Below are 26421 nucleotides of genomic sequence, written 5' to 3' on the forward strand. Positions count from 1 at the left end.
TATAAAAAATATGGAACTATTAACCTCTCTCCCATAGTTTGGGGATAGTTTTTGGTGCTTTCTCTGTAACTGAACTTCCCGTGCAAGCTCAATTTATTGTGTTTATCAACTCGGCTTTATCACAGCAAATTTACATGACCTGTAGCAAAGAAAGTGTTTTGTGTTCTAAATGAATTGCTTCTCCTCCCTCTCCTGTCAAAATGATAACCATAGGAAAGAAATTGTTAAAAAAGTTGATGATATTAAAGTGATAAAGTTTATATGTATTCCTTAAACAGACCTTGAGGGGTGGGACTCTTAGCTCCTCTTTTGGTGGCACTTCTTTTTCAGGTGGTGGGGCGCTGGACTGTGCAGTACTCTGGGGCTCTTTATCTTCAATTCTGGCCCTCTTTTCTTTACATATCCCTGTGTGCTGCTCTCCTGTCTTCCGTTTGGAGATCTCTGGGTCCCTGCAGTCTGTTCTCTGTATCTCTGGAGACTTGTTGGGCTCCACTTGTTTTGAAGAATGTGGTTCTTCCAATCTATGTTGGTGGTTTGTTTGATGAGACCTGTGGTGTTTGCTTTTTGAAGTAGTTTCTGATAATAATAAGGAGGATGACTTCTCTTGAGAATGGTGATGTTTGATCTGCTTAAGACTTTTGGCATTATTAGATGTCTCAGGCGATGCTTTGCCTGATACAAAGGCATTATTAGGCTCCTGCTTGTGTTCTTTTATATTTTGCTGAAGCCGAAGGTTTTCTGTTTTGGGTATCTCTGGTAAAGGCACTGCTTCCATTGTTGAAGCAGTTGCAGTTATTTCTGGAGGGGGCTCAGTTGGTTTGCTGTCTTCAAGTTTCAGGATAGAACTACTGAGGGCTTCCGTGAACAGAGCTGCTTTCAAATCATGTTTCTCAGCAGTGTGCTGTTGTTTAGTCTCTGGGAATTCAAGTTTCTTGCTATAACGCCCACAGTATACAGAAGGTTGGCCAGCACTGGAAGAGGCACAGGGTTTGGCAGCAACATGTGAAGATGCTGTCTGTTCAGCCTCAGGATTTCCAATTTCAGGTACCTCTATGACGACAGTTGGTTCTGGGAATACTGATAATTGTGGCACAGCTTTTTTCTCTTGAACTGGACTTTCACTCACACTGGGCAGCCTGGGCGGAGATGACTGATGTTCAGGGGACTGGATTGTCGTGTTTTTACATGAAAAAGGGGGTTCCAATGCTTTTGATGCTTGTTTGGTTGAAGAAAGTAGAGGGTCTTCTTTCTCTAGCATAGAGAGCCTAAGCTCTGGATTGATTTGCAGTTCCTCAGGTGGTATTTCAGAAGAAGCAGAAATTGGGACTTCTTCCTGAATTTGTTGCATATTTTCTTCTGGTTGTGGGTCTGCCTGGATTTTGGCTTCCGGATGCTCTGGGGAAGGCTCTGGTCTAGAGATGGACTGATCCACAGAACTAAGCTGGTTTGTACTTTTCAGGGGCAAATCAGTGTAATCTTTTTCAGAATCACTGGATGGATCTTCCATCTCTATGTGGATTTTCGGCTCATTTGCAGACTGAAGATTGACCGTGGGCGTCAGCATCTCATTGGTCTGCTGCTCTTCAGTTGTCTGCTGCTCCTCTAGGGTCGGCAGCTCCTCCGTGATTTGTAGGGCCTTTGTGGTTTGATGCTCCTCCGTGGTTCCAAGCTCCTCCGTGGAATCAAGCCCCTCCGTGGATTCAAGCCCCTCCGTGGATTCAAGCCCCTTTGTGGATTCAAGCCCCTTTGTGGATTCAAGCCCCTCCGTGGATTCAAGCCCCTCCGTGGATTCAAACCCCGTTGTTTCAAGCCCCTCCGTGGATTCAAGCCCCTCCGTGGATTCAAGCCCCTCCGTGGATTCAAGCCCCTCCGTGGATTCAAGATCATCCGTGGATTCAAGCCCCTCCGTGGATTCAACCCCCTCCGTTGACTCAAGATCATCCATGGTTCCAGGCTCCTTTGAGGTCCACAGCTCACCTGAGGCATGTTGCTGTTCAGTAGTCTGAGGCTGCATTTGACTGCCATAATTTTCTGAATCTACAGGAGGAGATACAGTTTGGTTCACTGTAGCTGGAGCCAACTGTGGAGTGGCTGTAAATATTTCTGATTCATTAACTGTTGCTTTATGATTTACTTCCTCTGTGGATTGAGTTGAGGACTCAACAGCACACTCTGTGAGGTTGTCTGACTGCAGCGTTGGTGTTTCTTCTGTTTCGCTAGGGGTGCAGCTGCTGACATATTCAGCTGGACCAATTTCCTGTTCATCTTGCTCCTCAAGATATTCACAAATACTTGAGTCTACTTCCACAGCTATCTCTTCTTGCACCACAGACTCCTCTGCAGAAATGTCAGGGAACCCTGACAACAGTATATCTTCTGTTGCCTGTTCGGTCACTACTTTTGAAGCTAGTTCCATGTTACACACTGCCTCGTCCACACTTTCTTCACATTCTTGCAACTTCTCAGTGTTTTCAGGCTCCTTCTTCTCTGCAGGAGACTGGCTGGACGTTCCTGGCAAGCATGAAGAGTCTGCAGCTGAACTTGGCCCATCTTCTGTACACCCCTGCACTGAGGTAAGTATCATTGATTCCTCTTCTGTCATACCCGATCTAAAAAGATTAAATAAAATATAAAAAAAGAGGAAAAATAAACTGTTTTTGATGTTTGTAAAATGCTTCAAAATGTGTCATGCTGTTTTACTTAATGGTAGCCCAAAATTGTTATCACACTAAATTAAATATCTGAGAGGACTTTATTAAATAGCTGCCTCTTCTGTGTATAGTATTTTTGGGATTATGTTTTTTTCTGTATAATTATGTTTTGTTAGATAAAACTCGGCTGTACTAAAGAAATCAAAAGTGATTAGTGGATCTTGTTTTTATACATAACTTTTTGTTTAGAAATCATTTTGAAGCCATTTCACCATATGAAATAACTGCATAAGGCTCTCCATGTGTCAGCATTCACAGCCACAACAAAAAGTTATTCCTATGTTTAACACTTACTTTTCTCCATAATATGTTTCATAGAATTTTTCCTTCCATGGTTCTATCTTCTTTTCTTTTTCAATGTCCTGCCTTATTCGGAGCTGCATTTCTGGTGTAAACTCCCCTGCAATAGACGTTTTAAACATTTTCAACGTGAAAGATAAAACAATAGAATTTCTGGTAGCAAGCCACATGTGGAGCGATGTTAAATCATATGTTTACAAAGCCTACAGCTGCTTTTAAATAGCACAGACAACAACAAAATTGTTTCCAAATTAGTTTTATAGTGGATTGATCTGGTGCTGGTTGTATAAGAAAAAAACAAAATACGATCAACAAAAATATTAATTAAGGTTAAATCATATGAAAGACAAAATACAGGTTCACCACTTACTTGCCAACCACCAAAACATAATATAATCATGTGAGCACTAACACATATCTGCCTATTAGAACCAAAATAGGAAAAAGCAACGTGCAAGCAGTAAGTGGCCAAAAGCTGGAGAGGATGATTTTAAAAACAATAACCACAGTTTCATAGTCAATATTAGTAAAAGGGCATCTTATAAATCAGTTTCCAAGTTTCTTGAATAAGGTAGAGGACAGTGCAGTCAAATCAGGTTATTGCTGGATGTAATATACACTGTTTAAACTTGTTTGAGAAAGTTGCAAGTTTATGTTTTTTCTCTTGCCCTCATCTCTTGGTCAAAGTAGACAAATGCAGCTTTGTGAAGCTGAGTTGTAAAAATCCATTTGTGTAATCATGAACTGAAATCTCTGCAAACAGACAGTTCTGGACATTGACGTGAACCAGCATCACTCACGCTTGACAAGACAAAGGAAATTCGAGTGAACTGTCAATTGTGAGCTGTGGGCAAGACCACCCATGAATTCAACGATCCAATCAAAACGGGTTGAGGTTTAATTAAAAAAGAATGGAAAAAGGTCTGAAGTGAGGAAGCTGACTGTAAAAGTTAGGGGCTGAAAGTGGTCGGAAATGGAAGTGACTGAAAAATAAATGTTCTGAAAGAGTTCAGAAAATGAGAGAGAAGTGGGTTTAAAATGGTTCTGGAAATGTGGTTCTAGAAGTGTCTGAAATATGTTCTGAAGTGGGAACAGAATCAGATACGAAAATGGCTGAAATCATGTCCTGAGAAGGCTGAAATCAGCTCTGAAGAGGGCCCTGCTCTTTGCCCTGCGAGAGACTAAACCAGGAAACATTGATCTGAAAACGGGTCCTTGTTTTATTTCACTACTGGAAATCAACCACGAGACGAACTGAAGCAACTAGCCAGCAGCTGTGCATCTGGGAAAGTCCCTTAGCCTTACCAAAGAATTGCAACAAGAACATTGTTACAAACTACATAACTTCTCAAGTGCAACGCATTCTTTGAACTGTGAGTATGTCTGATCAACGGAACCCATTCTAGTTGGAAATCTTCAGACAAGTCAAAGATAATGTTGCAAGACTATTAGAAATCAACATCTGCCTTCCTTTGTAAATAACTATTATCGTGCTGCGAGCCAGCGCAAAACAATGAACAAGCAAAGTACCATCTTCCTTTCCTTCGGTGGAACGTCAGACCCAGAGAGATGGGAGAAGCTGCTAAGGAGATTGACTCCTTTGTTGAAAATTGATAAGTATTTAACAAATCAAATATTAAACATGTTATGACTCGAGAAACTAACTGTAGCAAATGCTGTCAAGTTAGTGGATACATTGTTCTAGGAATAGAATACAACTTCCTGTTTTAGAGTGTGCAAGAAATGTGTTTTGTTTGTTGAAATGTATAATTCAAAGGAGTTGCCTAATAAATGCAGATAATTTAATCATTGCACCATTCCTGAGTTAATTTGAATATAGAATCAATTCAGATTGATAACATATAATCAGTTTGGTAGATCATGTCTAAACTAAATTAACAGGGTAAAACTGGGCGACTAGAGACTTATTTATTTTTAAATAAATTGTATACCAAATTATATTTTTTTATATTTAAAATTTAGTCATTGCTAATTATTTGTACTATTTTCTCCCAATTTATAATGTCCAATTATTTTTAGGCTCAGCTCACTGCTACCACCCCTGCACTGACTCAGGAGGGGCGAAGATGAACACAAGCTGTCCTCTGAAGCGTGTGCCGTTAGCCGCCCGCTTCTTTACACACTGCAGGCTCACCATGCAGCCACCTCAGAGCTACAGCGTCGGAGGACAACGCAGCTCTGGGCAGCTTACAGGCAAGCCCCAGGCGCCCGGCCAGACCACAGGGGTCGCTGGTGCGCGGTGAGCAGAGGACACCCTGGCCGACCTAAGCCCTTCTCTGCCCCTGGGAGCTCCAGTCCCCGGTCGGCAATGGAATAAATTGAATACCTAACTCACTACAATACACGCAATATTTAGTTTAGTATGGCACATTGCTCCAATTGTAAAACATTTGTGTACTGCAGTTGGATAAAATATTTATAAAATATTCCAAATGTTTGGAATATTTTTTCCACAATTTATACTGTGACATTGCATGTGATTGTAAATAACAACATATACTTATTAGTACAGTTAAACTATGATATAGTCTGAAATAATAACAGATCTACATTTATTAATTTGTTTATCCATATATATGTTACGAGCAAACCCCGAAACTGGGCAATTCGCGGATTGCCCGGACAAAGTCCTAAATGAATCTCAAAGATCTTTCATTCCGGGTTTTGCCCGGGCAGATCTAGGAGTGCCCACAATTGCCTGGTCAGAGTTCGAAATGAATCTCAAAGATCTTTCATTTTATGTTTTCAGAGGACAGACAGAGCTAAGATTGAAGAGCTTGTTTGACCCGCCTACCTGAGTAGCATCATCACTCACTCATCTCATTCATAAAAACTACACAGGAAGTCCAGTTTCAGAGAATAGGCATATATTTAAAAATGTATTTAAAAATGTATTTTTATTGACGGCATGACTATATAAAATATTTAATGAGATATATAAGGCTAATTTATTTTAAACCAATTATTAAAATCTAGATAGCTATGAAGTACTTAACTTACACTCTCAGTAACTCCACTGAGTACATTCTCCAACTCTTCATGTTCCACCCAGTAACTGCATCCATCGCTCTGATTGGACAGTTCAATACAACTCCTTATTGTTATTGGTTATTATTACGTTATTAATAATGCGGCCCTTTTTATACACAAGTGTCAATGGGGTTTCTCATGTTAATTTGTGTTCCAAAGTGTGACATAGGTTTTATATATGTCTTGATTCCTATCTGGCTTTTGCCGATGGTACTACGCCATTGTCAATGGGGTTTCTCATGTTAATTTTTGTTCACATAGAACAAGAATGAAAGAACCAAGGGAGTGAAGCAGTGGGCAGACCACAGTTTGCCCGGTTAAAGCCCAAAATACGTAATTTTTATTTTTATTTCGAGCTTTGCACAAAGTCAGCAGGCAATCCGTGAATCGCACGGGCAATCCGTGAACTGTCCGCATTTCGGGGTTTGCCCCTATATATATATATATATATATATATATATATATATATATATATATATACACATATACACAGTGCCTTGCAAAAGTATTCAGCCCTCTGACCAATTCTCTCATATTACTGAATTACAAATGGTACATTGAAATTTCGTTCTGTTTGATATTTTATTTTAAAACACTGAAACTCAAAATCAATTATTGTAAGGTGACATTGGTTTTATGTTGGGAAATATTTTTAAGAAAAATAAAAAACTGAAATATCGTGCTTGCATAAGTATTCAACCCCTGTGCTGTGGAAGCTCCCAGTTTACACCGATGAAAGAAATTGCCCTAACGAGGACACAATTACCTTACCATTGGCCTCCACCTGTGAACCATTAAAGTTGCTGTCACATTTTCAGGGTAAAAACTCCACTGTTGAAGGATCATTGGTCAGGCTGTGAATCTGAAGGAAAATGAAGACCAAAGAGCATTCTACAGAAGTTAGAGATAAAGTAATACAAATGCATAGATTAGGGAAAGGGTACAAAATAATATCCAAGTGTTTGGATATCCTAGTGAGCACAGTTGGATCAATAATCAGGAAGTGGAAGCTGCATCACACCACCCAGGCACTGCCAAGGAAAGGCCGTCCCTCTAAACTCAGCGCTCAAACAAGAAGGAGACTTGTGAGAGAAGCCACAGAGAGGCCAACAATCACTTTGGCTGGGAGTGGAGTAATGGTGCACCAGTCAACCATATCAAGAGCTCTGCATAACACTGGCCTGTATGGGAGGGTGGCAAGAAAGAAGCCGTTACTCAAAAAATACCATCTGAAAGCACGTCTGGAGTTTGCCAGAAAGCATGAGAGTGACCCAGCTGCGATGTGGGAAAAGGTTTTGTGGTCAGATGAGACCAAGATAGAGCTTTTTGGCCAAAACTCAAAGCGCTACGTGTGGCGCAAACCTAACACTGCCCATGCCTCAAGACACACCATCCCTACAGTGAAGTATGGTGGTGGCAGCATCATGCTGTGGGGATGCTTCTCATCAGCAGGGACTGGGCATCTTGTTAAAATTGAAGGAAGAATGGATGGAATAAAATACAGGGAAATACTGCAAGAGAACCTGCTTCAGTCTGCTAAAAAACTGAAGCTTGGGAGGAAATTCATCTTTCAGCAGGACAATGATCCCAAGCACAAGGCCAAAGCAACATATATATATATATATATATATATATATATATATATATATATATATATATATATATATATATATATATTTTAGGGGTTTTAAATTGATGGCACAGTATTTTATATGCTCCTACTGTAAATTATAACAATTAAAAAAACTGTAAACATGGCGTTTGGCTGAAGGAAACAGAAACAGGCGTTACAGCTCAAAAAAAAAAAAAAATCTCGGTGGACTGCAATTAACTCTCGTCCTCTGTCTATTACAGAAGATGATGGCTTTGCAAGTGTTTTCCAACTTGCAACTGGTTGCTCAACGTACAGTCCACCTTGTTACCAGACCATATCTGATCAAATTCATTGCTAATATGAAACACACAGGGTACTAATCCAGGACCAGTTGCAAAATGTAGGAGGGATTAGCATTACTAGTGATTTTTGGACAAGTGTTCAGAACTGAAGCTACCTTGGAATAACTGCTCATTATATCGAAGGTTGGCAGCTTGAATCAAAAATGTTAGATGTAATTGAAATACAAGAGCGGCGAGTCAAAGGTTGTTGCAATTTTGTCTGATCGTGGCAGAAATATTAAAGGGATTGTGAAGCACACTGCTTACAAAAATGTACACTGTCTTGCACATATTATACAGAGAGCAGTAGCTGCTGGTTTTAAAGCTGTTTGTATGGGTGATCTGATGTCCAAATGCACAGAGATAGTTGGACATTTTAAGCGTTCGTCAGCCAAAGCAACCAACCTGGCTTTTGCCTGCAAGGATATGGAAATGAAGTATCTGTCTCTTGTACAAGAAGTAGCTACACATTGTTTCTTGTCATTAGCTATGGCAGAAAGGCTTGTAATGCAAAAGGAGGCCATTCTTTCCGTGCTTAATGATAATGACAAGTTTGGCGTAACTCTAAGCCAGGCTGAGTTTTCGCGCCTAGAAAACCTGAACAAATGACTTAAAGAAGTGAAAGAGATCAGCGATTTCTTAGGGGGTGAGAGATATATAACAGGGAGTTTTGCCGTTTTTGCCATCCGTAAATTGTATCAAATTATGGACGCTGATGAAGACGACCCAGCCTACATTATTAGATTCAAAAAGTGATCTCATAGATATATGCAGGACTTGCCGGCTCATGGTTTACTACAAGATGTGGCAGCAGCGGACCCTCATTTCAAACGCTTAAAGGGACTGAGCCCAGAACAAAAGGAAGAGCTATATAAACACATACTGGTTCACCTTGCTGGCATGCCTGATGAAAAAAAACAAAATGAATTAATGGACCCGCCTTTGAAGAAACTGACAATGCCCAAGGATCTCACTAATGACAGTTATTCCGAGGAGGAAACTGAAAGCAACAAAGAAAATGTGAGCTTGACATGTACAGGGCTATGAAGGCTGAAATCGCTGGAAACAGATCCACTTGATTTTTGGAGAAAAAAACAAAACTGACTTCCCAAGGCATTTGCGAAGAAGCGTCTTTGCATTACAGCTACCTCGGTACCTTGTGAACGACTGTTCAGCTCAGCAGGGTGTATAGTTGAGTCGACACCAACCTAACTACTGCCGGATAATATTTAAAAACTTGTATGTTTAAAAAATTGGCTAGCTTAGAGATTTAACTAGCTACGCTGTTTGTAGTAAGCATTAAAACTGAAAGCTGAAGAAACTTTAAATAGCAGAATATATTAAAAGACTTGCTCTGGCTAACTTCAGATTACATGTAAGTAAACATTTTCATTTATGTTCAAATTATTAGTAAAGTAAATTAGAGCTGCCTGTTAACCGTTAGGTGTCATTAATAAATGCTTTAATAAAATAGCATTAATACCAAGTGTTACTTTTAGTTGTCTTTCACTACAATTGCATATTATAGCAAATGGATTAATTAATCGTGCAGATGAGGTGATTAATCGATTAAAAGAAAATGCCAAGATTAAACCCCCTAATATATATATATATATATATATATATATATATATATATATATATATATATATATATTAGCTCAAAGAGCCAGCTGCCCAACGTTTCGATATGTTGTATAGATAGATAAATATATATATATTAATATGCCACACTTACCAGGACCAGGTCTCATCTAGTTGCTAAGCAACACATTTGTGAAATAGTAAATACAAAAGCCCAGTTTTGACATACCTTCTGCTAACCTCTGTTTCCAACCTTGAGCAGCATACGCAAAGAATTCATTATTCAGTGCAGAGTTACTGAGACGCAGAACTCCATCACTGCCCATCTGAAAATTAAGGCAGACAATAAGAAGCAGTGGATTTGGAGAACATTTGGCTCCGCACCAGGGATCTGACATATGCATTTAAGAATAACAGGAGAATGCAGTACAGTTAGCCCTTCTCATTGACTTCAAATTGGTCAGGGCACACAATCCCTGTACTAATGAGACCAGCAGTGAGTTAATGAATATACAGGTCCACAGTAACATGTAGTGTAAGTGTGATAAGAGCTTAATGCAAATACAATACAATGTAGGGATACCACAGTCAGTTCTGTTATTTTAGCCCATTACACAATAGGGCTGGGTATCGGCAGTGTCTTCACGATACGAGGATCACGATATGATACGATATGTATCAAGATACAGTAAATTAAGCACGAAACATACAAATCACACAATTGTCTCATTCGCTTGTGCACGTGTTTGTAATAACACTGGTAAAGCATTTTAGTCCAATAAGCTTCACGGCCTGTTTTGCTTTTGTTTCCTGTATTTATCTTTAAAACAAAATTACAAATCAGGACTTCAGACAAAGTTTTTGTCTAAGGAGACAATGGCTCCAGGCCAAAAAAAATTGGTTGCCAAATTCAATTGCTGGGTGCCACTTCAGGAGCAAGTTAGTTGCTACCATATTCAACTGGGAGAGGGAGAGGGGGATGGGGAGAGGGAGAGGGAGAGGGAGAGGGGGGTGGGGAGAGGGAGAGGGAGAGGGGGGTGGGGAGAGGGGGAGGCTGGGAGAGGGGGAGAGGGGGAGGCTGTGTGGTCCAGTGGTTAAAGAAAAGGGCTTGTAACCAGGAGGTTTCCGGTTCAAATCCCACCTCAGCCACTGACTCATTGTGTGACCCTGAACAAGTCACTTCACCTCCTTGTGCTTCGTCTTTCGGGTGAGACGTAATTGTAAGTGACTCTGCAGCTGATGCATAGTTCACACACCCTAGTCTCTGTAAGTCGCTTTGGATAAAGGCGTCTGCTAAATAAACAAATAATAAAAATAACACTATGTAACACAATTTTTGTTCCTGGGTAGTAAGTGTTATTTCCTAATTGCTTATGCCTCAAAAGTATAGAAAACGGCTATTGTTCCCCACAAACTTTGCTTTTGTGACCAGGACAGTGATATTTTGAAATTTACCTATTTCCAATGAGAAAACGGGCGAATTTGTGTCTTTTCGTTCACATAAAGTCAGAAAAAAACAACATATGAATCCAAATTAACATGTATTTATACTAAAGTAATACAAAAATGACTACAAAAGATTTAGAAGTGAGTAGTTTTTCGAGATTTACGATTATACTGTAAATCACTTTCACAAATAAGCCCCCAAATGTAGTCTCCCATCATGTTCTCGTTATACTGTCCTTGGTAGCGGCGTTCAAAGTCCAGTATATCCTGGTGGAAGCGCTCGCCTTGCTCCTCCGAGTACGCTCCCATGTTCTCCTTGAATTTATCAAGATGAGCATCAAGGATATGAACTTTGAGGGACATCCTACAGCCCATTGTGCCGTAGTTCTTCACCAGAGTCTCAACCAGCTCCACATAGTTTTCGGCCTTGTGATTGCCCAGGAAGCCCCGAACCACTGCGATAAAGCTGTTCCAAGCCGCTTTCTCCTTACTAGTGAGCTTCTTGGGGAATTCATTGCACTCCAGGATCTTCTTTATCTGTGGTCCGACGAAGACACCGGCTTTGACCTTTGCCTCAGACAGCTTAGGGAAGAAGTCTTGAAGGTACTTGAAGGCTGCCGACTCCTTATCTAGAGCTCTGACAAATTGTTTCATAAGGCCCAATTTGATGTGCAGTGGTGGCATCAGCACTTTCCGGGGTTCCCAGCCGTACTCATCATACTTCAAGGCATCCAGCAAGGTCTTGATGCTGTTGTAATCCTCTTTGAGATGCACCGAGTGAGCCAGGGGAAGAGACGGGTACTTGTTACCATTATGGAGCAGCACGGCTTTGAGGCTCCTGGATGAGCTGTCAATGAAGGACAGTATAACGAGAACATGATGGGAGACTACATTTGGGGCCTGATTCGTGAAAGTGATTTACAGTATAATCGTAAATCTCGAAAAACTACTCACTTCTAAATCTTTTGTAGTCATTTTTGTATTACTTTAGTATAAATACATGTTAATTTGGATTCATATGTTGTTTTTTTCTGACTTTATGTGAACGAAAAGACACAAATTCGCCCGTTTTCTCATTGGAAATAGGTACATTTCAAAATATCACTGTCCTGGTCACAAAAGCAAAGTTTGTGGGGCATAATAGCCATTTTCTATACTTTTGAGGCATAAGCAATTAGGAAATAACACTTACTACCCAGGAACCAAAAAAAAAAAAAAAATTGTTACACGGTGTAATAATTAAGACACTAAATTGATACTAAAACAGTAACTTAATGTCTGTACTCACTTGTTTGTTGCCTCATTCTGCTGAATGGTTAATATATGCAGCTGATGACTGCAATGAACTCAGCATGTTTATATTTTAAATATTGTGCAAGTGTTGTGTATGGAATTTGTGACGGCATCTCTAACAGTGTACAGTGCATCATGGGGAATAGCATACAGCAGCTCCAATGCTCAGTGTCAGTGAAGTCCTGATCTGACAGCATGTAACACAGACAGCTCTTATGATTACATGTTACCGTTTATTTTTCAGTAAAAACAAGTTTAAATTGCAGTGAGTTGGTTCTGCCATTTACGGTATTAAGTACGAAATGTTTAAACAACATCAAACACGATTGGTCACCGTCACAACTGTTGCATGAAACTGGGGTTAACATAGTCTGTTAGTGTTAATACAGCACCTATCTGCACTGTCAAGCATTTGTATTCGATTAAATTGTTATTATTGGTATTTGTGTATTTGTCCTTCTCGCACTTCAGTTTATTAAAACGTGTGATATGCGTTTTTTCCCGCCTTACAGACCGATGTCATAGCGCATTCATAAATACTGACTGTGTATAGTGTACAGGGGTCAGTGTATGGATAATCATATTGTCATGAAAAATATCACGGTTCACCATGTAAATTGATAAATCGGCACACCCCTACAAGCCATACTCATAGCCAAGTCTTCAGAAAATAAAGATCATTTCTGAAACTCTACCTAGTTACAATACAATAGCCTTTTTAATTATGAGGGTGATTTGAACAGAACAGTTATTTTCTATCACATAAACAGTGGCAGTATCAAATACTGCCACTCCCTCTGTATTAATCTTGCTGGCATTTCCCCCCAGGGGTCATTTATTGATCCACTTACTAACATTACTACATACAATTAAAAAAAAAATGAAATGAGGACTGTAGAATATCAGGTTTATACATGTTAAGGCGGTATGCAGATCTGCCATTGTTTAGAACATTAAAATAGACCCCAAGGTGCTTTGCTATAAACTGCTAAAACTACCTGGATAAACACCTACACCTACCAAACATGCCCTTAGTATTATTGTAGTTCATAATCTCTTTATAAAATCAGTCTGAACATTCCTTTCAGTGAAGGCATTTACATTTTCTGTACAGGGAACAGGTTACTAGGTTTTGGGTGGAAGAAAAACAGCATAAGCAGGTAGCATGATTAAAACCATTGGGGTTGAAAATAATTTCTGTATGATAAATCATGATACAGTATCCACTGAAATCTATTTGCTAGCATGGGGAATAAGTATCTGCTTTCATTAAAAAAAAATGAAAGGTTTCAGTGTTGGCAGCTGATTTCAGACATGCTTTGTGAAGCAAACGTGAAGCTTTGCAGAGTTGGTTCCATACTGATGAACGTATCTTTCAGGGGAAAAAAATACAAGAAAACCAGGCAGATGTCATTTGAGCACATTATAGAATTTATATAAAAAAACTAATAAGAAAGTAAATCTATTTCCCTCAACTAGAGTAAACTGTATTAACATTCAAGTACCAGTAGGGGGCTTAAACTTAACAAGATCCCAAATCAAACTACCGAGAATAGAGGAAGCGCAGCTTGAATGAGTGAGGGTGGGTGAAGGGCAGCCAACAGCATTTTGGGATTTTCTATTTTTATTTTTTTGTATATTTAGATATTGTGTTATTTTTGTAGCAGATCTAAACACTTTCACAATGATTAGGCATAGCATCTGTTAGTAGCTGCGGGCGGGGTGCGGGGACTGTAGGTCAAGAATCAGGGTTAGAAACTAACAATATTGTGCTACTAGTCCAAAGGACTAGTACCTTTTGAAACTTGCTAGTCCTGATGTAAACTTACTAGTCCTTATGTCCCCAAGTTGGAATCAACAACAGTTGGCATCCCTAAAAATAGGTTTAGATTTTATTTTGCTAAAAAATAAACACTGTTATAAATACAAAATGTATTTATTTATTTATTTATTTTAAACACTCCTACAGATCGATCAATCACCTGTTTGCACCTCGTTACTGAGTGACTACTGTACTGTGTGCTGAGAAACTGACACTGACAGCAGCAGACGGGATGACAGAGGAACAAATTCTCTCAGCTGTGTCACCTTGCCAACCATGAAGCTCTGCCTGAAATTGACACCGATGACACAAATAAAATGTTTATTTTATTGTACATTACATGTGTTGCTATTTACAAAAATGCTGGCTGGCTATGAATTACTATCTATAATACGTACACATGCAGTCTTAACTAAAGTCCCAAATTAAAGACAGTACGTTTCAGTGTAGCCCTCGGGATGAAATTATTAGGTGTCTTTTTTTTTTTTTTTTTTTTTTTTTTTTTTAATTAGCAGTGGGAGAAAAACGCTTCAGGAACTACAGTAGAATCTGCCAGAACTGACGGACGCTGAATCTACTATAGATACTATAGATACTATAGAGAGCATAACATAACAAAAGAAAAACAAGGGAAATGCAGATCTTTAAGAAAGCTGGGAGACTTTGTATAAATGGATTTTATATTTTGAAACGCTGCAATAACAGTTCTGCTTGTGAAGCATCCACACTATATATTGACAAAACAGGTGGTTTATTTGCACTATGCAGGACCTTATGTTCCCCCATTGGTGCTTGAGCCCCGAAGCACTCACAGAATCACCGCCTGTGCACCTATTATCAGTGATTAAAGCCTGGTTTTCAAACGAACTGATTATCGCTCACCAGAACTGCATTGATATAAGAAAAGTGTGTTTTAAAAAAGTAATTTCAGCTTTCAATCACTTAAAATATGCTGACAATAATGTAACAACACCAAGCTACAGACAGCGAGTCCCAAGTTTAAATGTGTTATATCTGTTTATAGAGAAGAACTCAACTTTATTATGAATATATTGTGTTATTATGTTTTAAGCAACATACTACGATAATGTTCATTATGGTAATTGTTTGTTTATTAGTTTTAAAAATTTGTAGTAAAACGTGACCTATTGTTTAACCTCATTAGTACAACCGGCCCCCTTTGCTATGACATCTTCAGTCAGGGTCGTAACCCAGTATAAATCTCCACATTTTTGTAAAACGACTTTACACTTACTTCAAAAGATGCAACGCATTTCAGATAAACTTTGCATCCCACGCAGAGGGATTACAAACGTGAAACGTCATTGAGGTTGGTATTGCAGGGGAGATGAAGGGAGGTTTCAGTTCCGAGTGACTGTTTTCTAAGCATTATTTGTGAACGCTTATTCACCATTGCTACACTCCGTTAGAAAATGGACTTCCCTGCATTTTTTTAACACTAGACTGTGAATGTGAGAGTATATCTGTACATTTGTTTGAAGTACTCGCCCAGAGGACTACTGAGACACAGACATCAGCTAGTCCTCATCATATTTAATTCGCCTTGGGCGAGCGTGAGTTTCTAACCCTGAGAATGTTCCCCATGTTCAGCACTAACACAATGGTTCAGCACTAACACAATGCACTCACCTGCCTGTCCACCTCTGGCAGTAAAAGGAGGAGGTATTGTTGAAAATGCTGAGGTAACGATGCGAATGTGTGTTTGTTGATCAAAGCCCGCAGGTTGGTATTCACCAATATAGAGCCTGGAGTCTCAATGTCAATATCTTCAGCCTTGGTCCATTTTAAGTGCCCTGTAAAGAATTAGGATAAAACAGCTGAAATTACATTTGCCCTCCTATACAACATAATACATTGTATGTGTGTGTGTGTGGGTGTGTGTGTGTGAACATTTTTATTTAACAATGTACAAATGATGTAGGAACACACACTACGTGCATTAAATGCCACATCTACAAAATTAATAAACAGCTCATCCCACATACATTTCAGCAACAAGGCTGAACAGCATGCTACAACAAAGAACTATTACAACACTCATCCATTGGGTGACACTGTGCTAGGTTGCACTACCATTGGAATTAGATTTCATTTAGAATTATTTTGCACTTAACAATAACTATTTTGAACCCGTATAAAAGGAGGTTAAACCATGGTAAACTGGATTTTTATAAATGAAGGAAAATGAACAGCTTTATTATTATTGACACAGAGAATTCACACAATGCGACCTGTGTGATACGCCTGATAATATACACTGTGGATTACAACTGCATGTCAGTGGAGGCCAGCAGTGTCAGTATATTTTTGGAGGTGTGTAGACCACACAAGTCATTGTTCTGCTCACCCAAACCAGATTTCTTTAGCTTCTTTAGGTGCTGGCTAATTTGTTTGCCGGTTGGTGATCTCTGGCCTTGCTTTAATTCCTTCTCAGATCCTTCTCCATCACCAATTCCATTTTTAGATTCGAATCCTAGAAAAAATATATAACCTATATTTAAAAAATAAATTAACATTTTTTTTTCATAGTTATATGCTGTAGTCTGTTAAGCCTTTTGGTAGATTTGCCCAAAGATCAGCCAGTCCTGTGATTTACAATAAATTGGGCAACGAGAACTGAGAACTGGGACTGATAAATCGGTCTACTTTTTTGGTGAATGGATAATCAGACAATTGTTCAAAGAACGAGAATACCACCTCTTTGGTGTCATTTGTGAATGAAGCATAGCAAAGTTTAATAAAACATAGTGAAAGCATGGCGAAGCATAGGTATGCATATAAATCACATAAACAAGTGGTTCTCATGAAGTGTTCAAATGAGAGCTACCTAGCAATTTACAACAGTTGTGATTAAGAGACATATATGGAATACACAGTTCTTTGAAGCCATTTATTAAAGGCTAAACATAAAAGGGATGATCTAAGGGTCAGAAGTAATTAATCAAATTACTTTAATGCCTTCGGTGCTAAAGCAGAAAGACATCATTTAAGAAGCATGAGGTTAAAAAAAGGGAAAGATTTATGTTTGTACATTTTTTTAATTTTATTTTTGTTTTCAGTCATAGCCATTTTTGTCAAGGTCAACCAAACCATACTGTAAGATGAGGTGAATCTGAAACCCAAGATCAAAGTAAAGAAGTCACTACTAGAGAGTAACATTAAATCAGAGGAACACAGAGTAAGTAGGGTTTCTCAGTCAAAAAGCTAATCTTTTTGTGATATCAAGAGATTCTTCGGCACAGACTAGCCTGTCTGCACTTAATAGATTTATTCAATCCTCTCGGACTTCAGAAAGCCCCATCTACATGGCAGGTAAATATGAAAAGCCAAAGGGGTGTCAGTGAAAAAAGCCCTACTGGCCAGACAATTAAAGTGTCATATCCCTCTGCTGTTTTAAAAAAAGAGTTTACATATTTAAGAAAGCTGTTGCCTTCCTAATAAAAAAACATGCCTCATAGTATGATACCTTAAATCGGTTCCTCCAGTTTTTGTTATTTCATAGCTGTATAAAAAAGCCTAGGGTCTAGTTGCTAATGATGTACACCAGCGGACACTGGAAATAAACACATCAGTTATCAGTTCATATCAAGATTAATGAGAAAATCTATTTAATGGTTTTTACTACTATGGTATATGTAAGCTTGGCTGTAGTTTAGATAGAACAGGACAACCCCGTATATATAATTGTAAGTGGTTTAGCTTATGGAATCAAATGAGCACAGTTATAAGATTGCTTTCTAATTGTCTGACAGAGTATACGTAAATTGCAATCATGTATAGCAAATTGATCACATCTGTCAGCGGCTTGCTCACCTAACAAACACTTAATGGCTTAAGCACTGAGCATAAAGAGCGTTTTGCTTTATGATTAAGATCCTGTGACGGGGTACTGCCCCGTCTTTATGATCATGGTTGGGACTGGCAGGGATGGGGTTAAAATTCCTCCCTGCCAGGAAAACATGTGAGAATGTGGCTGGAGCCCTAATTGACTAATCAGCAATTATTGAATAATTGGGCTCCAGCCACAGGGGATAAAAGCCAGGGGAGAGGCCCTGGCTAGGAGAGAGTTGGAGGAGAGTTCCAGAAGAAGCAAGAGTGTTTTTGTGTGTGCTGTGTTTTCAGTTTGTTGTTCTGTTCCAGTGAAGGCAACGCCCAGCCTGGAAGCTTTATTTTGTAAGTTTTGTTTTGTGTTTGTATTTTATGTTTAAAACCTTTTTGTTTGGCCCTCGTGCCTATTTATTTGATTATTTTTGTTTATTAAAAACTTTATTTTTGAACTTAAAACTGTCTCTGAGTCTCCAGGTGGCGCTATCCCGTTTCTGACACCAACTGTGACAGGATTGACCGAGGTTTGAAAATAAAGCTGCCAGTGCCAACCATGATCATAAAGACGTGGCAGTACCCCGTCACAGATCCATACTTGGGACTGCCTTATTGTTTTATTCCCTCAACTGCTCACGTTATTAAGTGTCCCCTCAATAATAATTTAAGTGTGCTTTCTGAATACCAGCCAAAGAAAACCTTCTGTGGTCCAAGTCAATTCTTCTTTAACAGTGCCAGCAACTTTCCCACAATGCTGTTCAAATGCATGGTTACTCTCCACATGGGAAAATAAACTGAACATGTATTTCTTCATGTTTATCAAACATGCATTTTCCTTTAAAACTCCCTAGTTATAATTATTTTCTTGAATGGTTTACCACAATACAGTTTTTAATTAAATGATTTTAATTAAATGATTAAAAGAGTTGCTTGTTAATTATTAGCACATTCCTACTTTATTATAGAACAATTATTTTCTTTCCCATTTAAAATAACACAACACAGTTTAATCTATTAATTAGAGTAACAGGGTTCCGGAAAATACAGCGTTACATGTCCCCATGTGTTGCTGCAACTGTTTAAATAGCGTATCTGTAATTTTTCTTTTTCATTGTTAACATCTTGACAACTTTTTACACTTGTAACTTTAAAGTCTGTTTCAAAGCTCTTTTCAAAACGTCCGCTCCAGTGCACTGATAGTATAAGGATTATTGCCCACATTGTCAAACGGGTAACACAGCAATAACGATCCATGATGTGGTACGGAACAGAAAAATTACAGGTACGATATTTAAACAGTTGTAGCAACACATAGGGACTATTAACACTATATTTTTCGGAACCCCGGTAGTTACTCTTTAAAATCTACAGTTTTATTTATTTACCCTTTTTTATTCATGATCTTCTATAAATATGGTATTTCACTTGAAATGCAACATATTCCTTGTTATAAATAATAATAATAAAAATAAATCAGTTTTTGATCCAGTTTCTTTTAAATTAGCATCCACAAACTGTACAATTAACAGCCACAAACTGTACAACCTAAAACTCAGTTAATATAGCAAATTAATTCCCAAATAAAAATTTGCATACAAGTAGGGCTTCTCCAAAAAAAGACCAATATCAATATTTATAGAGGTCAACACAGTGCCACAACAGTCCAGCATATATTTTCCTACCTGCTTATTTATTAACCCCTCAACACTAATATCATTTTTCTCTGTGTTTCAGTGTATTCTGCGTTGCATCTGTCAGATGGAGTCTCATGTTTATTTTTACTGTCAAAGGACATTCTTTCAGATTGCATAAAAAAAAAATGTATTGTAGACAACATTTAGATCTGCTGCAAAATGTAATTAAAGCGCAATTGCGATCTCCCCCTTGTCTGGATTTGCAGAGTGTGCAGTGTTTGCTGTGTCTCGGGAACTTCCATTGGTCGCAGTGATTTGTTGGGTTAAGTTAGTGTGGGTTTCTGTGCACGGCAATCTAACTACCAGGAGCAAAGACACAAAACGGCATTCCACAATTAAAGACAAGATAGAACTATTTGGTGTTTTAAATTACTGTACAAATTGTTTTCTTATTTTTAAATAATTTAAGACACACATAATTACTAACTTTAAATAATAACCTCTGAGACTGCCAACATCCAGCAGCAGGGATGAAAATAAGATACCCATTGCATAGCACTTTGATCCATTCCTGGTTTTAGTTTGAGTTTAATAAGATACACCTGTGCTTGTTACCAATAAACTGGGTCTAATCAAGCTAAAATTAAAACCTTGAATAGGTGAAACTGCAATGCAATAGGAGTCTAATTTCCATCCCTGTCCAGAAGCCACACTGGATAGATGGCCAATGTCAGGTGTTACCTAAAACATGCTACAAGTTAGTGTTACAAATAGTCCCAGACATACCAAATTAATATGCAGTGCTCGTAATATATATATAACACTGTATGGAGAAAAATGCAAGCGCCACACTAGGAATGATTAATGTGACATATTTACCTGATGGAGAATCTGGCTGCTCATCAGAGACCTTTAGCGGCGTTAATACAACTCGAGGCACAGCCTTGTTCACCATCATCGAGACGCCGTTTCTTCTTTTGTGCTGTTGCCGCAAAGCCTGTAAGTCAAAACAACAAAAAGTGTATTGACTAGATATTTTGCTCAAGAGATCTACTAGTCTTTAATTATCATTTTATTATTATTACTATTATCACACACAACTCATTCTTAAAATAATTCAGGGGTTAAAGCATTGTGAATAGGAACCATTCTCTATTAGTCTAAGACAGAAAAATTAAGTTTAAAAGCAAAACATAATTGAGCATTATTGTGCCAAGCAACTGGATGCTAAATTTAGCTATGGGAAAATTTCTATTACTAGCTTACATTCTGCAACACATTTACATAAAAACTGAAAAGGTCACCGATTTATGTCAATTTTGTATCTTCAATGAACAGATTATCTTTACATAACTGTGGCAGGCCAGGAGCCCAGCTGCTGTAAATAGTGTGTGTGTGTGATGGCAGGGATGGGGTTAAATCTGTTCCTGCCAGCAATCACAGATGTGGCCATTCCCCAGTAAGGTAACTGATGCTAATTGGGGAGTGTCCACCTGCATTCAAGCAAGGAGAAATCCTTTGTTTGGCCATCTGTTGCAGGATAGTGTCAAGAATGCGACACTATCAGACAGGAAAAGCTACAGTTTAAGAGCTTTTGGGCATTTTATTAAAGAAATAAACAAGGCACTGGGGCCAAAATAAAATGTTTAAATAAAACAATACTGCATATAAAACAGAGAGGTCAGGATGGGCATTCGCCATTACTGACCAATTCATAATATCCACAGCACAGTTAAGCCCACCGCACACAGCCCGACTCAAGCCGTCCCGACTCATCTCATCTGAGTTTGCACAGATTCTGCGATCAGTTGTGCTCAGTTTTGGTTTGACGTCACAATTGAGTTTTTCCCGACTCTGTGTCGCACACTGCTAAGACTGAATTAGACAGACCACAACTAGATGCTGGTGATTACTATGTATGCAAACTTAATTAATACTGCCCTGCACACATTTTTTATATTAACTTAGCCCAACATAACGACCCTCATATTATGCATGGCATCGTATGCTGATTAGACGGCGGAGACAGCGCCGCGAGGCAACTAAAAGAAGCGCTTAGCCTATTAATTTAGCAACTGACCATTTACATAGTGTTTGACTTTTTGTATAGTTTGTCTACTACACTTTAGCCTGTGGTAAATAAAATCCAACCTGTTGATTTTTATTTGACTTTGGCGTTTTTTTTTCTCAGTGTGTGGATCTAGGGGCTTGTGATTTGTGACCTATTGGAGATCAACATATTTTTTAATTCGGGACACGCAGAGCAATTCAAGACTAATGTATTTTTACATGTGGAACTAAAGCTGTCAATATTCTGCCATCTTGTATGAAAAGTCACATGGCAAGCCACGTCCCTTAAATCTGCTTCACCACTGGTTGACACCCTTATGATTAATCGGTCTCAGTCAGTCTTGGTCGGCAACCACCGCACACAGACAGACTGATCACATCTGAACGAAACTGCGACTAAAAAAGATTCAACATGTTCAATCTTCAAATCTGAAGACATCCCGACTGAAATCTGGATAATCCTGGTTTTAAGGGCACACACACTGCTATGATTCATCCAGACTGTGTACGGCCAGTTGAGATGAGATGAGTCGGGACGGCTTTAGTCGGGCTGTGTGCGGCGGGCTTTACATTCACCACAATCCTCTCAAACACCTTCCCCAAACAAAGGATCTCTCACTGCTTGTATGCAGGTGGACACTCCCCAGTTAGCATCAATTACCTAATTGAGGAATGGCCATACCTGTGACTGCTGGCAGGGACAGATTTAACCCCATCCTTGCCAACCTTACATTTCCACACACACACTATTTACAGCCGCTGGGCTTCTGCCTTGCCACAATAACAAATTGTTTTGCTGAGACTTAGATCATCACAGTTACTATATAAATATGGATCAGTACATAAGACAACAAGCATAAAGCTTTTTAGATTCGGTACAGCATAGCAGCAAATGCAGTTGCTAATTAGAAAATATCAGCTTGCTTGCTGCTCTCTAGTGAACATGCTAATAATTTTGATGATTACTGACCATTTGGACTATTTGAAGATTATGGACTGTATTTCAGTGTTAAATGTTCAGCAATTACAAGTTTGCAGCAATGGCTATTTTATGTGATATCAGCAATAAAGCACTTCAAGGCTATTCAAACAAGCCTCACACAGAAAACTCTAAACACATTATTTGTTACTTAATATTTCTTAGGCTTCCCTAACACAGCTCCTTATGCAAATTCAAATCCAAACACGGAAAGTGGAAACCTTGGGGAGTTCATCTTATCTTAGATCTGCCCCAGTGGGACTATGAAGCAGGAAATACACTGAATAAAATGAAAATGGTAGAGCAGCATCCATTAGTGATTATTCCAACCGAAGAGCAAAATAAATAAAATGTACATCCACAAGCATAAAGTAGATACACTTAGAAACAGAAATCACTGGGTGATCAGTATAATGTGTCTTATTAATATTCAAATAAACTACAGCTATAAACCTGACATTTTAGTTTAATATTTGAACTGAGTTTTATTTTTGTAATAATATACAAGGAAACTGTACCACCAAGAGTATGTCTTAGGACCCAATAAACACTTAAAAATCTGATAATATAAAATAAATAAATACACCTCTTACATCACAATTACTCAAATTCATTTATTTTTTTGACCAACACGTGACAGGAGTGCAGATGTAAAAGCTCAGGTCAAAGCATGGTACCAAAATCACTTCAAGGATGATTGCTCCCACATGTGCCCATGTAGCAACTCATCATCAACCTTGGCACCCAGAGTAGTACACAAATATGTTTAAAACATTTTCCTAAAGCAGTCCTACTGTTACCTGCTCCAGTGGGGATGTAATATATTCTACTGTTGAAATTACTTAAATACAAATCTGTCTTTAGGGCCAAAAACATATATTCCTGTTCCAATTAAGGCGCCAAAATTATGAACTTCCGAGAGAGAGAGAAAACTACATTAGACCCGATACAATATCTAATGCTTATTTATGAATAAGGCACCTTAATATGTTGGCCTATGCTAGATTTGCAACGAGCAAATATTCTGATTAATAAATCTGATTTGTTCCAAGCAAATTTCAAGATGCCAGGATGGAAGAAGAAATTCACAGTTTGTATTGACATTTACATCACTAGCAAGCAACCCACGATGACACATTTTCACAACCTACACACCAATCAGCCCAACAAAGCGTCAAGCAGATGGGTTCCTAATTAAATGGGTTCCAAGAGCTTTTCTACTAGAAATCATGAACACAAAATCAATTTAAAAATAAAATAATTCCTATATGTAATCCATATCATGAAGGTATAAGATATTCATTTAATTACAGTCACACCCTGAATTGTTCCAATATGTGACGTAATTTATGTTGAAAAACTATAGTTCGGCTTGAAAAATAAATGACAAACCCCAACATATATACTTAGTGATTGTAATTGAATCAATGAGTTTAATTTTTCTCTACATAAAAAAAAAAATACTTGCAGTAATTCTTTGTTCCAACTAGGGGTGCTGTTGTATAAGAAAAGGATGAGCTAATACTCTGTCTTACCTGTTTAAGAGCCTTTTTGGTATGTTGCTGTGTGGAAGACACTGACTTGTTCTGCACAGCTGCTGCATTGGGGTTTGTATCGTGTTCGGAAGACAGTTCTTCAGGTAGCTTTGTAGGGCAAACTTAAAAAAAACAAAAAAACAAAACAAAAGTAATATTAAATATTCGTTTTCATTTAACCAGTGCCTCTTGTCTACCGCACTCTGGTAGTTATGGTATTATGCTTGTTTCTTTATGAAGTTTTTGATTTGCTAATGGCAAGCCAAATAAAATCTTTAAAAATCCCTGCCAAAAACATATTAGCATTGGTTTAAAGTCAAGATACCAAAAATATGCTGTTCTGGAATCAATTACACACACACACACACACACACACACACACATATAAATAATATTTCTCTTTTTACAGTGCAGTTTTTACGATTCCTGTTGTGAAGAGACACATCCCAAATGTATGCAGGAGGAGTGTTTTCTGGAAAGCTACTCCTCAACATCCTGATTTGGTTAAATACTTGGAGCAAGAAGCCAAATGGATTTTTACTGGTAGCCAGATGTTCCTGTGGCATAATTAATTGAAAATATATTACTGCTAATGCAGTTATTCATATAAGGTACACCACTTTCTAGACTGTATCCTAAATATCTTATGTAGTGATTTGTATTCTATAATAAAAATCCCAAGTCAATAAAGACATTTAACACAATGTAACCAGGGGTGAAATTCTGCTGGTAGCCACCGGTACTCAGTACCGGAAATTACTTTGATGCTGGTATTGGGTACTGGGACTTATTTTACCTGCTTTTTATTCAACGCGCATGCATTATATCCACTCTTACTCAGTTCACTAGTGTTCCGTTAGAAAGCAGTCACAAACGAAACAATCATTAAAATATTTCTCGAAATGAACCAATGGCACTGGATGCCCTATTTACCTTTCTTACAGTTCTTGGCAGAAAAAAACATGAGAAGTTATTTGGCAGCTTTGGTGCAAATCATTATTAAATCAATCAATCAATCAATCTGTCTCATCCGCCTATTGATTTATATGATTGGTCAATAAAAATAATGTGCTGGTAACCACCACTAATATCGACTACTAATTCTCTGTTGAAGGAATGGAATTGTATCGGGCAGCAGTGTGGACTAGTGGTTAGGGCTCTGGACTCTTGACCGAAGGGTCGTGGGTTCAATCCCTGGGGACACTGCTGCTGTACCCTTGAGCGTATAATAATTGATCTGTTCACCCACTATGGCAAAATGGACAGACCACTTCTTAAAAATTCATTGAAAACAATGCAGTTCTGTCCTCAACCTCCTGGTCTGGTCTGCCCATTTTGTGTTTTTATTAATTTATTCTTTACAAAAGCAAAATGTTTTTAACCAAACTAACTCTAAAACATCTATCCAACATGCAAATCCTGATGTATTAAATTACTCAAACACGTCTAGAGCTGATTAACTCAATTCTGGAATTCTGGAAAACAAAGACGACTGTGCAACAGCTTCATTGATCACCTGTACCGTGTGCTATAGTGCTAGTGGTTGTAGGCGGCTACGGGAATATATATATATATATATAAAAAATACAATTATTAAAGCTCCAGAGGGTTGTTTTGTGTGTTCATTTCTTGTACAGTACATTAATACTTAATTTTGTGTGTAAAACATTTTTGTGCATGAGTTTGGATTCGCAAGTGGTAATTTGGATTTTAAAAACAACTAACAATTTTAGAAAAATATGGCTTTTTTTTTTTACCAGTTCTTTAACCGTAGTATAACTTTAGATCAATATACATTAAACCAGACAACAAACACTAAACCCCTGTTTTTTGTACTGCATTTAAGTTTTAAGCTTACTTAAATAAATATCTATTGATGGACCCACGAAATAAGTAATTTCTTATTGATACTTGGTAATAAATACTAAAAAAGACCAAAAACGACTTCAGTTATTTTAGACACAGTTTATTTTAGTTTGGCATTTCTCAGTGTTGGCAGACTGCTTATTTCTCTCCCTCAAGTACTCTAGATTTACCTTCCATGCTGCTGATGCTCTTCTCTCGGTCTCTATGTTGTCATGTGTTCCTCTCACTCATAAAGAGGCAGGGCGTGTACACATCACGTTTTATTTTATCATAAAGACTATGACTCGAGTTGAGTGGAGACTTTTGGGCCAGGACTCAAGTTGCGTCGAGTCTTTTGAGCAGGAACTCGAGTC

At 38.3% G+C, this 26421-nt stretch overlaps 1 protein-coding gene across 2 annotated transcripts in view; it reads right to left on the reverse strand.

The window, feature by feature from the left end:
* The window catches only part of LOC117394785 (putative Polycomb group protein ASXL3), a 75088-nt gene that overhangs the window by 5761 nt on the left and 42906 nt on the right, over positions 1–26421 (reverse strand). Inside the window, exons 5-11 of one of the 2 annotated variants that reach the window (XM_033993352.3) lie at positions 24203–24324; positions 20498–20615; positions 16510–16635; positions 15792–15955; positions 9810–9906; positions 3006–3111; positions 281–2609 (exon numbers count right to left, since the gene is read on the reverse strand). In XM_033993352.3, the coding sequence (XP_033849243.3) occupies positions 281–2609; positions 3006–3111; positions 9810–9906; positions 15792–15955; positions 16510–16635; positions 20498–20615; positions 24203–24324 (3062 nt within the window). Of the gene's footprint in view, positions 1–280; positions 2610–3005; positions 3112–9809; positions 9907–15791; positions 15956–16509; positions 16636–20497; positions 20616–24202; positions 24325–26421 lie in introns of those variants that run through there. The other variant, XM_033993354.3, reaches the window with a different exon arrangement.

The sequence above is a fragment of the Acipenser ruthenus genome, chromosome 3 (assembly GCF_902713425.1).
Source record: "Acipenser ruthenus chromosome 3, fAciRut3.2 maternal haplotype, whole genome shotgun sequence".
Taxonomy (NCBI): Eukaryota; Metazoa; Chordata; class Actinopteri; order Acipenseriformes; family Acipenseridae; genus Acipenser; species Acipenser ruthenus.